This window comes from Grus americana, chromosome 38, assembly GCF_028858705.1.
Source record: "Grus americana isolate bGruAme1 chromosome 38, bGruAme1.mat, whole genome shotgun sequence".
Classification (NCBI taxonomy): Eukaryota; Metazoa; Chordata; class Aves; order Gruiformes; family Gruidae; genus Grus; species Grus americana.
The window spans coordinates 134,862-148,704 of record NC_072889.1 but is presented as its reverse complement, the minus strand read 5'-3'; the positions used below and the strand labels follow the sequence as shown (position 1 = coordinate 148,704).

The 13,843-nt window shown below is 62.0% G+C and overlaps 2 protein-coding genes across 7 annotated transcripts in view; both read left to right on the top strand.

The window, feature by feature from the left end:
• Positions 1 to 8,798, top strand: part of HUWE1 (HECT, UBA and WWE domain containing E3 ubiquitin protein ligase 1) — a 41,184-nt gene extending 32,386 nt beyond the window's left edge. For 4 of the 5 annotated variants that reach the window (XM_054808581.1, XM_054808580.1, XM_054808579.1 and 1 more), the window contains 19 exons: positions 716 to 818; positions 927 to 1,491; positions 1,632 to 2,217; positions 2,379 to 2,494; positions 2,624 to 2,780; positions 2,893 to 3,025; positions 3,508 to 3,710; positions 3,803 to 3,930; positions 4,591 to 4,687; positions 4,934 to 5,086; positions 5,289 to 5,534; positions 5,786 to 5,903; positions 6,000 to 6,140; positions 6,496 to 6,783; positions 7,387 to 7,492; positions 7,719 to 7,836; positions 7,931 to 8,112; positions 8,206 to 8,396; positions 8,539 to 8,798. In XM_054808581.1, the coding sequence (XP_054664556.1) occupies positions 716 to 818; positions 927 to 1,491; positions 1,632 to 2,217; positions 2,379 to 2,494; positions 2,624 to 2,780; positions 2,893 to 3,025; positions 3,508 to 3,710; positions 3,803 to 3,930; positions 4,591 to 4,687; positions 4,934 to 5,086; positions 5,289 to 5,534; positions 5,786 to 5,903; positions 6,000 to 6,140; positions 6,496 to 6,783; positions 7,387 to 7,492; positions 7,719 to 7,836; positions 7,931 to 8,112; positions 8,206 to 8,396; positions 8,539 to 8,641 (3,734 nt within the window). In that variant the 3' untranslated portion in view covers positions 8,642 to 8,798. The remainder of the gene's footprint in view (positions 1 to 715; positions 819 to 926; positions 1,492 to 1,631; positions 2,218 to 2,378; positions 2,495 to 2,623; positions 2,781 to 2,892; positions 3,026 to 3,507; positions 3,711 to 3,802; positions 3,931 to 4,590; positions 4,688 to 4,933; positions 5,087 to 5,288; positions 5,535 to 5,785; positions 5,904 to 5,999; positions 6,141 to 6,495; positions 6,784 to 7,386; positions 7,493 to 7,718; positions 7,837 to 7,930; positions 8,113 to 8,205; positions 8,397 to 8,538) is intronic. The other variant, XM_054808582.1, reaches the window with a different exon arrangement.
• A 518-nt stretch (positions 8,799 to 9,316) lies between these two features.
• GNL3L (G protein nucleolar 3 like) lies at positions 9,317 to 12,851 on the top strand. Of its 2 annotated transcripts, none has more exons than XM_054808618.1 (15): positions 9,317 to 9,387; positions 9,464 to 9,501; positions 9,598 to 9,699; positions 9,784 to 9,895; positions 9,992 to 10,063; positions 10,141 to 10,276; positions 10,386 to 10,489; positions 10,610 to 10,754; positions 10,848 to 10,935; positions 11,044 to 11,221; positions 11,714 to 11,856; positions 12,028 to 12,158; positions 12,237 to 12,358; positions 12,442 to 12,613; positions 12,706 to 12,851. In XM_054808618.1, the coding sequence occupies exons 3-15, from the start codon at positions 9,680 to 9,682 to the stop codon at positions 12,756 to 12,758; spliced, it is 1,476 nt and encodes a 491-aa protein (XP_054664593.1). In that variant the 5' UTR covers positions 9,317 to 9,387; positions 9,464 to 9,501; positions 9,598 to 9,679; the 3' UTR covers positions 12,759 to 12,851. The 2 variants fall into 2 exon arrangements, with proteins under 2 accessions (XP_054664593.1, XP_054664592.1); XM_054808617.1 differs by having other exon boundaries at positions 9,323 to 9,387; positions 9,784 to 9,900.
• Positions 12,852 to 13,843: the final 992 nt, after the last annotated feature.

Sequence of the window (13,843 nt, the reverse complement as noted above, 5' to 3'; positions counted from 1 at the left end):
CCCCCAACCTCCGGTGCCCCCCAACCTCCGGTGCCCCCCAACTCCCTCTCCTGGCACCCCCCTAGTTCCATATGGCACCCCCGCAATTCTATACGGTGCTCCCCGAATTCTTTCTCGGCACCCCTAAGTCCTATATGGCGTCCCCCGATCTTATACGGCACCTTCCAATTCTCTCCCGACACCCCCGATTCTATATGGCACTCCCTCAATTCCTCTCCTGACACCCCCAAATCCTGTATGGCACCCCCCATTCTATATGGCACCCCCCAGATAATTCCATCCTGACACCCCCAATCCTATATGGCACCCCCCCAATTCCCTTCTTGACACCCCCCAATTCCCTTCCTGACACCCCCAATTTCCTCTTGGCACCCCCCAAATAATTCTCTCCTGACACCCCTGATTCTATATAGCACCCCACCCCAAATCCCCTCCTGACACCCCCAAATCTTATATGGCGTCCCCCAAATCCCCTTCTGACACCCCCAAATCTTATATGGCGTCCCCCAAATCCCTTCCTGACACCCCCAATTTCCTCTTGGCACCCCCCAAATAATTCTCTCCTGGCACCCCCAAATCCCCTCCTGACACCCCCCAAATCCTATATGGCACCCCCCAAATCCCTTCCCGACACCCCCAGTCCCCTCTTGGCACCCCCAAATCCTATATAGCACTCCCCCCCCCCACCAACACGGCGCCGCCGGTGTCCCCGCAGCCTTCACCAGCCGGCTGAGCGGGAACCGCGGGGTGCAGTACACCCGTCTGGCCGTGCAGCGCGGCGGCACCTTCCACATGGGCGGCAGCAGCAGCCACAGCAGGTATTTTTCGGGGCGCGTGGAGGGGAAAGTAGTCTCGTCCCCCCCTTTTTTTTTTAATTTTTTTAAATTTTTAAGAGGGTCTTAACTTAACCAACCCCCCTTTCTCAGACCTTCGGGGAGCAGCGTGGACAGCCTGCTACGCCTGCGAGGTCGTTTGTTGTTGGATCACGAAGCTCTTTCGTGCCTCTTGGTGCTGCTTTTCGTGGACGAACCCAAACTCAACACCAGCCGGCTCCATCGCGTCCTCCGAAACCTCTGTTACCACGCTCCCACCCGCGGCTGGGTGGTCCGCAGCCTCCTCTCCATCCTCCAACGCAGCAGCGAGAGCGAGCTCTGCCTGGAAGCGCCTCGAGGAACGTCGTTAACCGACGAAAGACCTCGAAGAACGAGCGGACGAACGGGGAACGTAACCGGGAGCGGAACGGTGGAATCGCGCGGTTTGGATTTGTTACATCGAGTAGAAGCTCGGAGTTCCGGACAACTTTCTTGGCTTTCCGTTTCTATGGATGCGGCTTTGGGTTGTCGTACCAATATTTTTCAAATTCAACGAGTTCCGGGAAGGAAACATACGGAAAAACACGCCGCCGCCGCCGGTTCCGCCGTTCACATCCATCCCCAGGCCGCTCCCGTCGTCTGTCGGCACGTCCTCGATACCCTCATCCAGCTGGCAAAGGTGAGACGGGAGATTTTTGGGGTTCACTGATGGATTTTTTTTTTGGGGGGGGGGGGGGGGGGGGGTGCGCATTGGGGTGTTCGGGGGCACCGTCACCCCCCACCCACCCACGCACCCAAATTTTTTCCTTTTTCCCCCAGGTTTTCCCCAGCCACTTCACCCAACAACGAGGCCGAGATCCGCCCAACGATCCGGACCGAGAGCGCGGCCCCCCGAAATCGGGGGGTAGCCCGTGTCCTCCCCCGCCTCCTCAAACCCCTCCGGCTCCTCCTCCTCCTCCTCCCCCTCCTCCTCCTCCCCCCCCATCCGGGGGTCTCCCCCAATCCCTCCCTCCCCCCTCAGGCACCCTTTCCACCGATTTTTGGGACCTTTTAGTGAAATTGGATAATATGAACGTAAGCCGGAAAGGGAAAAGTTCGGCAAAAACGGGAGCGGGAAGCGGAGGGCCGGAACCGGAAACGTCGGGATTGGGTTTAGAAGCGTCTCCTTTGGGACAACTGATGAACATGTTATCGCACGGAGTTATCCGTCGGAGCGCTCTCCTGACGGAAAAACTTCTCCGACTCCTTTCCCTCATCTCCATCGCTCTTCCCGAAGGAGGGAAAGGGGGCGAAGCTGGGACCCCCCAAAACGTCACCGTCACGGCGACCGGCGCTGCTCCGTCCAGCCCGCCGGCGTCGAGCGGGAACGCCGGGAACGCCGCGAGCAGCGGCGGCGCGGCCGGTGGTGAGTGTTTTTTGGGGGGGTGTAAAGACGGGGTTGGCGGCGTTCCCCCCTCCCCCCTTTTTTTGTTTGGTTTTTCTTTTTTGGGGGGGGGGGGGGGGGGGGGGGGGTACCCTCGACTGCCGCCATCCCCACGTGTGTGTGTCCCCCCCGTTGTCCCCAAGCCCCCTCCAAGAGCGCCAAGTCCCCGGCGAAGGGACCCGAGGGGGGCGGCAGCCCCCCCGACCCCCGGATGGCGGCGACGGGGTTGACCGAGAGCCAGCTCCAGCTCTCCGTCGAGGTAAGGGGAAGGAGGGGGGCGTCCCCCCGTATTTTGGGGGGGCGGGGGGGGGGGGGTGGCTCTTTACCCCTCTAACTCTTCCCCACGATGTCATTGTGTGTCTGTGCGTGTGTCCCCCCCCCCCCCCAGGTGCTGACGTCCCACTCGTGTTCGGAGGAAGGGCTGGAGGACGCGGCCAACGTCCTCCTACAACTTTCTCGGGGCGACGCCGGTACCCGGGACACCGTCCTGCGGCTGTTGCTGAGCGGGGCCCGGCAGTTGGGGGCCACCCTCTGCCGACAGATCGGTGAGGGGGGGGGGGGCGGGAGGGACCGAGGGGACGGGGCGGGGGCTGGGTGACGCCGACGATGATGTCACCGGGTGTTCATCATCTCCCCCGCCACCGCCTCGCGGAACAGGCACGCTGCTGGCGGAACTACGGGAATACAACTTGGAGCAGCAACGCCGGGCGCAGAGCGAGGCGCCTTCCCCCGAGGGGCTCCCCGAGGAGCAGCCCCCCAGCGCCAAGCTCAAGGGCAAGATGCAGAGCCGGTGAGCCACGCCCCTCCTCTGGCCACGCCCCTCCGCTGTTAACTCTGGTCCCTACTGATGACGACTTTTATTCCCACTGTTAACTCTGGTCCCTACTGATAACTGATCGCTACTGACAACTCTTGCTCCTCTTGTTAACTCTGATCCCTACTGATAACTCTTGCTCCTGCTGTTAACTCTGGTCCCTACTGACAACTCTCGTGCCTGCCGTTAACTCTGGTCCCTACTGATGACAACTCTTGTACCTGCTGTTAACTCCGATCCCTGCTGTTAACAACTCTTGCACCTGCCGTTAACTCTGGTCCCTACCGATGACAACTCTTGTACCTGCTGTTAACTCCGATCCCTGTTGTTAACAACTCTTGCACCTGCTGTTAACTCTGGTCCCTACCGATGACAACTCTTATTCCCGCCGTTAACTCTGGTCCCTACCGCTAACCCTCGCCCCTCCTGACGCACCTCCCGCCCCCTCCCCTCCGCAGGTTCGACACGGCGGAGAGCGTGGTGATCGTGGCCTCGCAGAAGCGGGCGCTGGGCGGGCGGGAGCTGCAGCTCCCCTCCATGTCAGTCCTCACCTCCAAGACCTCCACGCAGCGCTTCTTCCTCCGCGTCCTGCAGGTCATCATCCAGCTCCGCGACGACACCCGCCGGGCGCACAAGAAAGCCAAGCAGGCCGGCCGCCTGGGTAAGGGGGTGGGGGGCCTTCCCCCCTCCCCCCCCCCTCCCCAAAATTGCGTGTCCCGTCCCCCGCTAACGCCCTGCGCCCCCTCCCCGCAGGTGCCGGGGGCCTCGGGGCGGCTGGCAGCATCCAGGCAGCCGTCCGGCAGCTGGAGGCCGAGGCCGACGCCATCATACAAATGGTACGTGAGGGCCAGAGGGCCCGGAGGCGGCAGCAGGCAGACACGGTTAGCACGGCCGCCCTTCCTCCCCGCCCTCCTCTTCCTCCTCCTTCGACGTCTCTTCTCTCCCTCATCCCGCTGCCCCTCCCTCCCCCGTGGCCTTCCTCCCTCTGCATCCTGCTCCTCCTCATCCTCCTCTTCGTCATCTTCTCACCCCGCTTCCCCCATGGTCTTCCTCCCTCCTCACCTCCCCACTCCTCTTCATCCTCTCTTCCTCCTCCTTCCTCATCCTCCCCCACAGCCATCCTCCCTCTTCATTCTCTGCCTCCTTCCTTCTTCATCCTCCTTCATTCCCTTACTGCACTGCCCTCCCTCTTCCTCTTCCATTCTCTTCCTGCACTCTCTCCTCATCCTCCTCCTCTTCATCCTCCCATCCTCATCCTCCTCCTCTTCATCCTCTCTCCTCCTCCATTCCCTTCCTGTGCTGCCTCCTCTCTTCCTCCCCCCTCCTCATCCTCACCACCTTCACCCCCTGCTCCTTCCTCCCCCTCCTCTTCATCCCTTGTCCCGCACCTGCAGCTTTTCCTCCTCCTCCCCCCCTGCCCCTCCCAGCCCCCCCCAAAAGCTCTGGGGTGGGGGTGTGGGGGGGAAGTGGGGGGCTGGGGTCCCTCGGGTGGGGGGGTCCCGGCCCCCTAAACCCGTCCCCTGTCCCCGTCCCCCCCCCAGTCGGAGGCCGGGCAGGCGGACGGAGCTCCCCGTCGCGACGAGTCGCCCATGGACGTGGACCAGCCCTCGCCCGCCCCGCAGGACGCCCCTTCCGTGGGTGAGAAAACCCCTCCCAGTTCAAACCAGTTCAAAACCAGTTACCCCCAAATGGGGGGGGTGGGACGGGGGGGCACGGCGCTATCCCTCCCCATCCCAGTTAAAGGCACCGGGTTCTGTCCTGGGCTTGTACTGGTTGCGGGGTGGTGTCCCTGTATCGACCCGAACGCCGCTCCCAGTTTATACTGGTGCGGGGGGGAACTGGGAACTGGGGGAGGGAGGGTCCCTGACCTTGTCCCTGCCGCAGGTTCGGAGGGGTCGCAGGGCGGGGGGGAACGGGACGAACGCCCCCCCGAGCTGCCCCTGCTGAGCGAGCAGCTCTGCCTGGACGAGCTCTGGGACATGCTGGGAGAGTGCCTGAAGGAACTGGAGGAGTCCCACGACCAGCACGCCGTCCTCGGTGGGTACACCAGAGATTTCGGGGTCACCCTTGTCATTCCAGGGGTCTCCAAGACCCTTTGGGGTGTTCCCAAGACCCCTCGGGGCATCCCCAAGACCCCCCCCGACGCATCCCTCGCACCCAAACGAGGCGCGATCCCTAACCGCCGACGTTTTCGGGGTGTAACATACGCAAACCCCCCCCCCCCCATATCGTCACCCAGTGCTACAACCGGCGGTGGAAGCTTTTTTCCTGGTACACGCGACGGAACGGGAGAGCAAACCGCCGGTGCGGGACACGCGGGAGAGTCAGCTGGCGCACATCAAGGACGAGCCGCCCCCTCTGTCACCCGCGCCCCTCACCCCCGCCACCCCTTCGTCCCTCGACCCTTTTTTCTCCCGAGAACCTTCCTCCATGCACATCTCGGCCAGCCTGCCCCCCGACACCCAGAAATTCCTACGCTTTGCTGGTGAGGGGGGGGCTCAGGGGAGTTTTGGGGGGGGCTGGAGGGGTCTTCAAGGCATTTTTTTGGGGGTCCCTGGGAGGATTTGGGGGATCCTCGGGAGGATTCGGGGGCGCCGGCGCCTGGTTTTCACGGAGGGAATGGGAATCGCAGCTCCACAGTAGTTATAGATTAAAGGGGGGGTGTGGGGGACACCCCCATATTTTGGGGGTCCCCAAAACTCTCCCACCACCACAACGCCCCCCCCCGCCCCCCAGAGACCCACCGGACGGTGCTGAACCAGATCCTGCGTCAGTCCACCACCCACTTGGCCGACGGACCCTTCGCCGTCCTGGTTGACTACATCCGCGTCCTCGACTTTGACGTCAAGCGCAAGTACGTGGACGACAAAAAGCGGGGGAGGAAGCTAAATTTGGGGGTCCCCTAAATCCTTGACACCCCCCTCTATTCCCCCCCCCCCCATCCCGTCAGGTATTTCCGCCAGGAGCTGGAGCGGCTGGACGAGGGGTTGCGGAAGGAGGACATGGCCGTCCACGTCCGCCGCGACCACGTCTTCGAGGATTCCTACCGCGAGCTGCATCGCAAATCCCCCGAGGAAATGAAGAACCGCCTGTGAGGACCCCCCCAAATCCCAATACAGCCCCCCAACCCTGATACCGGTGTCCCCCACACAGGGAAGGGACCGGGGTTGGGTTTTAGGGGTGGGGGTGGGGGATTTGGGGGGGGTCAGGGCTGGGTTTAGGGGTGCGTGGGGCCCCCTGAGACTGTGTTAGGGGTTTGGGGAGGGGGGGACAGGGGTGGATTTGGGGTTACATGAGGTCCTTGGGTCCTCCAGCACCCCCAAAACTCCCCCCGAGCCCCCCTAAACAGCCTTCTAGCCCCCTAACCACCCTTCTAGCCCCCCAAAAACACCCCCCCAAACGCCCCCTAACCCCCCCCCCCCGTGTGTCTCTTCCCCCCCGCCCAGGTACATCGTGTTCGAGGGCGAGGAGGGCCAGGACGCAGGGGGGCTCCTGCGGGAGTGGTACATGATCATCTCGCGGGAGATGTTCAACCCCATGTACGCCCTGTTCCGCACCTCGCCGGGTGACAGGGTCACCTACACCATCAACCCCTCCTCCCACTGCAACCCCAACCACCTCAGCTACTTCAAGTTCGTGGGGCGCATCGTGGCCAAGGCCGTCTACGACAACCGTCTCCTCGAGTGTTATTTCACCCGTTCTTTCTATAAGCACATCCTGGGCAAGTCTGTCCGGTAAGAAAAGGGGGTGTAGAACCCCCTCACGGGGTGTTGAACCCCCTCATGGGGCGTCGAACCTCTTGTTGGGGTGTTGAGTGCCCCCTCTCGAGGTGTTGAACCACCCCATGGGGCGTTGAACCTCTTCTTGGGGTGTTGAACACGTCACAGGGTGTTGAGTACCCCTTTGTGGGGTGATGAACACCCTCACTGGGGTGTTAACCCCCCTTCTTGGGGTGTTGAACCTCTTATTGGGGTGTTGAACACCAGTCATGGGGTGTTGAACAACATCATGGGGTGTTGAACCTCTTGTTGGGGTGTTGAACACCCTCACAGGGCGTTGAACCTCCCTCATGGGGTTTTGAATGCTCCTCCAGGCCTCTTGAACCCATTTTTGGGGTGATGAACACCCCCGCGGGGTGATGAACACCCCTCACGGGGCACTGAACACCCTCATGGGGCCTTGAACCTTCTATTGGGGTGCTGAACCCCCCCCCTTACGGGGTAACGAAACACCCTCTCAGGGTGTAGAACGCCCCCAGAGGGTGTCAAACCCCCCTTTTTGGGGTGTCAAACCCCTTTTTTGTGGTGTTGAACCCCCCGTTCCGACCCTCGGCGCAGGTACACGGACATGGAGAGCGAGGACTACCACTTCTACCAGGGTCTGGTCTACCTGCTGGAGAACGACGTCTCCACCCTGGGCTACGACCTCACCTTCAGCACCGAGGTGCGTGTCACCCCCCGCCCCGAGAACCCCCCCAAAAGGGGCGCGGGGAACCCCCAAAACCACGTTATCAGGGTTCTCCTGTGCTTCAAACCTCCCAGTGTCACTCTTTGGGGTGTTCCTCTGCCCTGGGGGTATCTCCTCTGCCCTTGGGGCGTCCCTTGTGCTCTTGGGGTGTCCCCCGTACCCCAGGGGTGTCCCCCGTACCCCGGTGACACCCCGTCCCCAGGTGCAGGAGTTCGGGGTGTGCGAGGTACGGGACCTGAAGCCCAACGGGGCCAACGTCCTGGTGACGGAGGAGAACAAGAAGGAATACGTCCACCTCGTCTGCCAGATGCGCATGACCGGTGAGCGCTGACGGGTTTGGTGGGGGTTACAGGGGCTGGGGGGGGGGGGGGGGTGTCCCCATCGCTGTTCCTAACTCCCCCCAAAATCCCACAGGCGCTATCCGGAAACAGCTCGCCGCGTTTTTGGAGGGTTTTTACGAGATCATCCCCAAACGCCTCATCTCCATCTTCACGGAACAAGAGCTGGAGCTGCTCATCTCGGGGCTGCCCACCATCGACATCGACGACCTCAAGGCCAACACCGAGTACCACAAATACCAGGGCAACTCCATCCAGGTAAGGGTTAATCCCCCCAAATTAATAAATAACCTCAAAAAAACCCAAAATGAGGGGGTTTTTTTGGAGGCTGATGGTTTCATCCTACCCCAGATCCAGTGGTTCTGGCGAGCGTTGAGGTCCTTCGATCAAGCGGACCGGGCTAAATTCCTACAATTCGTAACCGGAACGTCCAAAGTTCCGCTACAGGGTTTCGCCGCCCTGGAAGGAATGAACGGTATCCAAAAATTCCAGATCCATCGGGACGACCGTTCCACCGATCGACTGCCCTCCGCCCACACCTGGTACTGGGAATAGAGGGGGGGGGGACACAAACGCAAATGATTTTTGGCGGGGAGAGGGGGGGGTAAAAGGGGTGACAGCGAACACCGTTTGACGGTTGTATCCGTCTCTTTTTTTTGGGTTTTTTGTTTGTTTTTTTTTTAGTTTCAACCAGCTGGACCTGCCGGCCTACGAGAGCTACGAGAAGCTGCGGCACATGTTGCTCTTGGCCATCCAGGAGTGCTCCGAGGGGTTCGGCCTGGCGTAGCCGCGGCGGCAGGGGAGGGGGGACGACCCCCCCCACACCACCACCGCCCCCACCCCCCCTTTTTCCCTACCCCTCACCCCACCCTAAAACAGCGCCCCCCCCCCCCCTCCCCCCCGCGGCAGAGACGGCAAAGGATCTCTATAAATATATATATATATTTTTTGGTTTCGTTGGCTTTTTTTTGTTGTTGTTGTTGTTTTTCTGGGGGTTTTGGTTTGGGGTTGGGTTTTTTTTGATTTTTTTTTTTCAGTCTCAGTTTGGGGTTTTGGGGTTTTTTTTTTTGGTTGTTTTCTTGGGGGGGGGGGGAGATTCCCCCTCCCCCTCGTGTTTGGGGGACACCCACAGCGATGGGGAGGGGAACCCCCCCCCTAAATTATATATAAGAGGAGGTTCGGCCCCCTCCCCCACCCCAAAATTGAGAGAAAAATTAAAAAAAAGACACAAAAAAAAAGAATAAAAAAAGTGCACTCTTGGTAAGGGCAGTCCCGGTCGTTTTTGGGGGGGGGGGGGGGGGGCGCGCCATCTTGAGTGTGGCACCGGGGGGGGGAAGTGAAGCTGTGTCCGCCATTTTGGGTGCGGCGAGCGCCCCGGCTCTCACGTGTCGCCGGCGCCGCCATGTTGGGTGCGGCGGAAGCGCGGCGGCAGCCAATGGAGCAAAGGGGCGGGCGTTTCGCCGGAAGTGACGCCGCAGCGAGGCGGAAACGCGAACCGGCAACGTGATTCTTTCGCTGTCATGACGCGCTCTCGTGAGTCCTGGGCGGGAAGGGGGGCTGGGGGGGTGGTTTTGGGGGATCCCCCTCCTTCACTCTCCTCTCTCCGTAGGGCGACAAGTGGAGGCCGCCCGGAAGAAGCGGGTCCAGGTGAGCCGCGGGGTGCGGGGTACCGGCCTGGTTTTGGGGTGCCAACCCCCCCACCCCCCCCATGACGTCTATGTGTCGTCACCCCCACCCCCGTAGAGAAAAGGCGCGAAGGCGGCGGGGAAAAAAGACCCGGGGGTACCGCAGCTAGGCCGCTTTGCCGCCCACGTCCAGCAGCAGAATGAAAACAGGCAGAAAAGGGTAAATAAATCGTGATTTTTGGGGTGAGGAGGGGAAGTTTCGGGGTGCTCTCCCCCAAAATATCCCTCGCTACGTCCCCCCCAGGCTGCCGACGCGCGCCGTCGGCGGGAAGAAGCGCGGGAGATGGAGGTGGAACGACGGCGGAGCCTGGCCGGGCTGCAGCACGACGCCCTGCGGCGGCAGCGGGAGTTCGAGCGTAAGGTGGGGTGTTGGGGTACCCCTCTCTTTTAGGGGGGGGTGGGAGGGGTCCCTAAATATCGGGGTACCTCCCGTAACGCGGTGCGTCGCGTAGGAGGTGGCGGAGACCCGGCCCGACGCACAAGAAGAGGCCTCGCTGCGGCAGTACGGGCGGGAGCTGCGTAAGGTGAGTGTCTGAGGGGGGGGTTGGGGAGGGGGGGGTTTGGGGTGTCCCCCCCTCACCCTGAACCCCCTTTTCGGTAGGTGTTAGCAGCGTCTGACGTGGTGCTGGAGGTGCTGGACGCCCGCGACCCCCAGGGTTGCCGCAGCCCGCAGCTGGAAGCCGCCGTCCGGCACGCCGGGCACCGCCAGCGCCTGGTGCTCGTCCTCAACAAGATCGGTACGGGGGTGTCGCGGGATTTTTGGGGTGTCCCTGTTTCCTGTAGGTGAAACCACCACCACCCCCCCATTTTTTTTCTTCTGTGTGTGTGTTTACCCCGTTCTCGTAGACCTGGTGCCACGGGACGTGGTGGCGGCGTGGCTGAAGTACCTGCGAGGGGAGTTTCCCACCGTGGCGTTCAAGGCGTGCACACAGCAGCAGAGCCGCAACCTGGTGGGGAGTCCCTAGAAAAAAAAAAAATAAAAAAACCAAAAAGGGGGGTGATTTAAAAAAATTTGGGGGTCGCAGAGGACAGCGGGGACCCCCCCCTCACCCTGCTGTACCCCCTCGCAGAAGCAGAGCCGGCTACCGGTGGCTACAGCCCCGGAGGAGGTGCTGTCCGGTGGTGCCTGCGTGGGTGCCGACTGTTTACTGCGCGTCCTGGCTAACTACAGCCGCTCCGGGGAGGTGAAAACGACCATCACTGTGGGTGTTGTGGGTGAGTACGGGGTGCTACGAGGCACCGGGGGGGGGGGTGTGTGTGGAGGTTTTGGGACCCCCCCCGCAGTGACTACAACCCCCCCCCCATCAGGGTACCCCAATGTGGGTAAGAGCAGCATCATCAACAGCCTGAAGAGGAGCCGGGCCTGCGGGGTGGGGGCTGCACCGGGGGTCACCAGGTAAGCCCCGCCCCCGGGGGGAGGAGCCTGTGCTGAGCCCACCCCCCAAGTGGGAGGGGGCGTGGCTTGTGAAGTCCCACCCCCCCCCCTTGGCCCCACCCCTTTTAGGTGCTTACAGGCAGTGCAGCTGGACCGGCACATCCAGCTGTTGGATTGTCCCGGCGTCGTCATGGCGACGGGGACCCCAACGGCTGCCGCCCCGCTAAGGGGGGCCCTGGACCCCCAGCGCCTGCGGGACCCCCTGGGCCCTGCCGCCGCCATCCTGCGCCGCTGCCCCCCCGAACAGGTGGGTGTGGGGGGACCCCCCCCCTGCCGACGGGGGGTTTGGGGACCCCCCTCCATGGGAGCTGGGGTCTGTTGTCATGGTGACTAGGGGTGTTGGGGATCCCCCAGGGAGGCTGGGGCCTGTTGTCATGGTGATTGGGGGTGTTTAGGAACCACCCCTTGGGGTAGACCCCATTGCCATGGTAACTGGGGGGGGGGGCCTTGGGCCTGTTACCATGGAAACTAGGGGTGTTGGGGATCCCCCCTTGGAGACTTAGGTTTGTTGTCATGGTTACTAGGGGTGTTGGGGGGCCTCAAGCCTGTTGGTGTGGGGAGGGCCTGTTGCCATGGTAACCAGGAGGAGTTTTTTGGGGGGGGTACTTTGGCTATTTCCACCCCACTTTTACCCCAAAATGGGGAGCCGGTGTCGGGGGGGTGCGCCTGCAGGGTGACAAGACCACGCGTGTACCCCTCCTCTGACCCTGCGTGTGTTGCGTGTCCCCCCCCAAAACAGCTGAGCGAGCTTTACGGGGTCCCCCCATGCGCTGACCCCCGGCAATTCCTGTCTCACCTGGCCCGGCGACAGGGACGGCTCCGTCCTGGGGGGCTGCCGGACCCCCGTGCCGCCGCCGTGGCCCTGCTGCGGGACTGGACAAGGTGGGGGAGGCACTTTGGGGGGGGTCTCCCCACTCCCTGACCCCATTTTGGGGGTGGCTGGGGGGTCTCCACTCCCCCTGATGCTATTTTGGGGGGTTCTTCTCACACTCTGACCCCATTTTGGGGTTGCTGGACCCCCCCACCCCCTGGACCCCCCCTTTTCCACCTCAGCGGGAAGATATCCTACTACACTCACCCCCCCGAAACACATGGGGTGCAACTGGAGGCTCAAATCCTGCCGGCGCTGGGGCCGGCGCTTGACCTGGAGGCGCTGGAGAGGGGTGACGCTGAGGCGCTAGCGGGTGAGAAGTGGGGGATCCCCCCCCCCCCCTTTATACCCTGAGGTGACCCCCCAAAACTCACCTGCCCCCCCCCCGCAGCAATACCAGCAACGGTGATGGGCATCAGGCTGTCCCCTTCTGTCCCTGAGGAGGAGGAGGAGGATAAATCCATCGAGGAGGAAGAAACAGCCATGGAGGATGACAACGACGACGACCTGGAGGTGCAGAAAAAATTGGGGGTTCGCTGAGGCTTGGGGTTTTTTAGGGAGGTGATGGGTTTTTCTTTGACACCCCCCCACCCCAGCTCGGCGCGGTGACGGTGGAGCTGAAGCCCCGGACGAAAACTGGGGGTGTCGGGGAGGGGTCTGCGCCCCGTGCCCCCCGTTTGGAGGAGGTGGCCGCCCTACACCCCCTGCTACAGGGCCAGGGGCTGCGGGCTGCCTGCAAACGGAGGAAAAAGCTGCAAAAAAGAGCGGGTGAGTAAAGACACCCCCTTTTCCCCACCCCCCAAAACCTCCCTGAGCCCCCCAAAATCCTCCTGATCCCCTCCCCCCAAAAAATCCTGCAGAGAAAATCGCCACGAAGCTTTCGGAGACACTGGAGGCAGCCATGCAGTTCTGAGCGCAAAGCATTTGCAGCAGAGATTTATTATTTTTTTAAAGCCAGGAATGGTTTAAAAAAAAGTGCTTTTTTTAAATAAAAGCATGAGTGGAATGGTGGTGTGTCCGGGAGGTGAGACTTTTGGGGGAGGCTCTGGGGCATCTCTTGATGGGGGTGGGGGATGTGGACACCCCTCTCCAGTTTGGGGAGGACGACCCTGTTTTTCCATTTGCTTCAGCAGAGGTGACACTCAGCTCCCAGGGTGGCTTGGTGAACCCCAAAATTGGGATCAAGGGGGGCTCAGCTGCAGGGGGGCTCAGCTGCGGGGGGGGAGGCAATCAGAGGAGGTGCACTGCCAAAATTGGGCTGTGCTCTTTTATTTAGGGCACCCCGTTTTCACCTCGTGGCCTTCCCATCCCCCTCAAGGGCAGCCTATGTGCCACCTTGACACCAAATGAGCCCCCCTAGCCCTGCAGAGCACCCCCAAAAGCCACCCTGGCCCCTCATCACCACACCACGGGGTCCTGTTGTTCGCCAACGCCCCTCATACACCCCCAAAGGGAACAGGATCACCCCTTGAGTCACCCACCTTACCCCTCACGGCATATCTCAACAGCACAGGCAGGTGATGAAGGCTTGTCTGGGGTTGTGGGGCGCAGGGTCCCCCTCATATCCCAGGGCCAAGCTGAGTGTTCAGCCGTGAGCAAGGCGCTCCCCTCAGCCTCGGCCGCCATTTTGTTGCCTCTTTCTCTGCCTGGGGGAAGGGCTCTGGAGGCAAGTTCTGAGGGGCAGGCATAACACTGCCGCTTTAAATAGCTTTATTGAGGCGATGGGAGAGGTAAAATCGACCGGTTTGGGGTTGTTTTGGGGTATTTCTGTCTCGTTTTTTAAGCGAAGCGGCGCCACCGTCGGGCGCCATTTTGTGGCCCTGAGGCGAAGGGCGAGGGGGCGCGCGCGGCGGCGCTTTTCCCGCCTTTTTCGCCACCTGAGGGGCAAGGGAGGGGCGCCAGGCTCGCCTCGCGGCCGCCGGCCCGCACGTGCGACGGAGCGGAGCGATCGCGGCCGCTCGCCCAATCGCGGCGGGAGGAGGGGACGGTGGGTGGGAC

Bases quoted from the DNA above. Each gene is read 5' to 3' on its own strand.
- GNL3L (XM_054808617.1), top strand. The intron at 10,064-10,140 runs GTGAGTGTCTGA...CCTTTTCGGTAG, and splicing joins ACGGGCGGGAGCTGCGTAAG to GTGTTAGCAGCGTCTGACGT. The intron at 12,159-12,236 runs GTGAGAAGTGGG...CCCCCCCCGCAG, and splicing joins TGACGCTGAGGCGCTAGCGG to CAATACCAGCAACGGTGATG.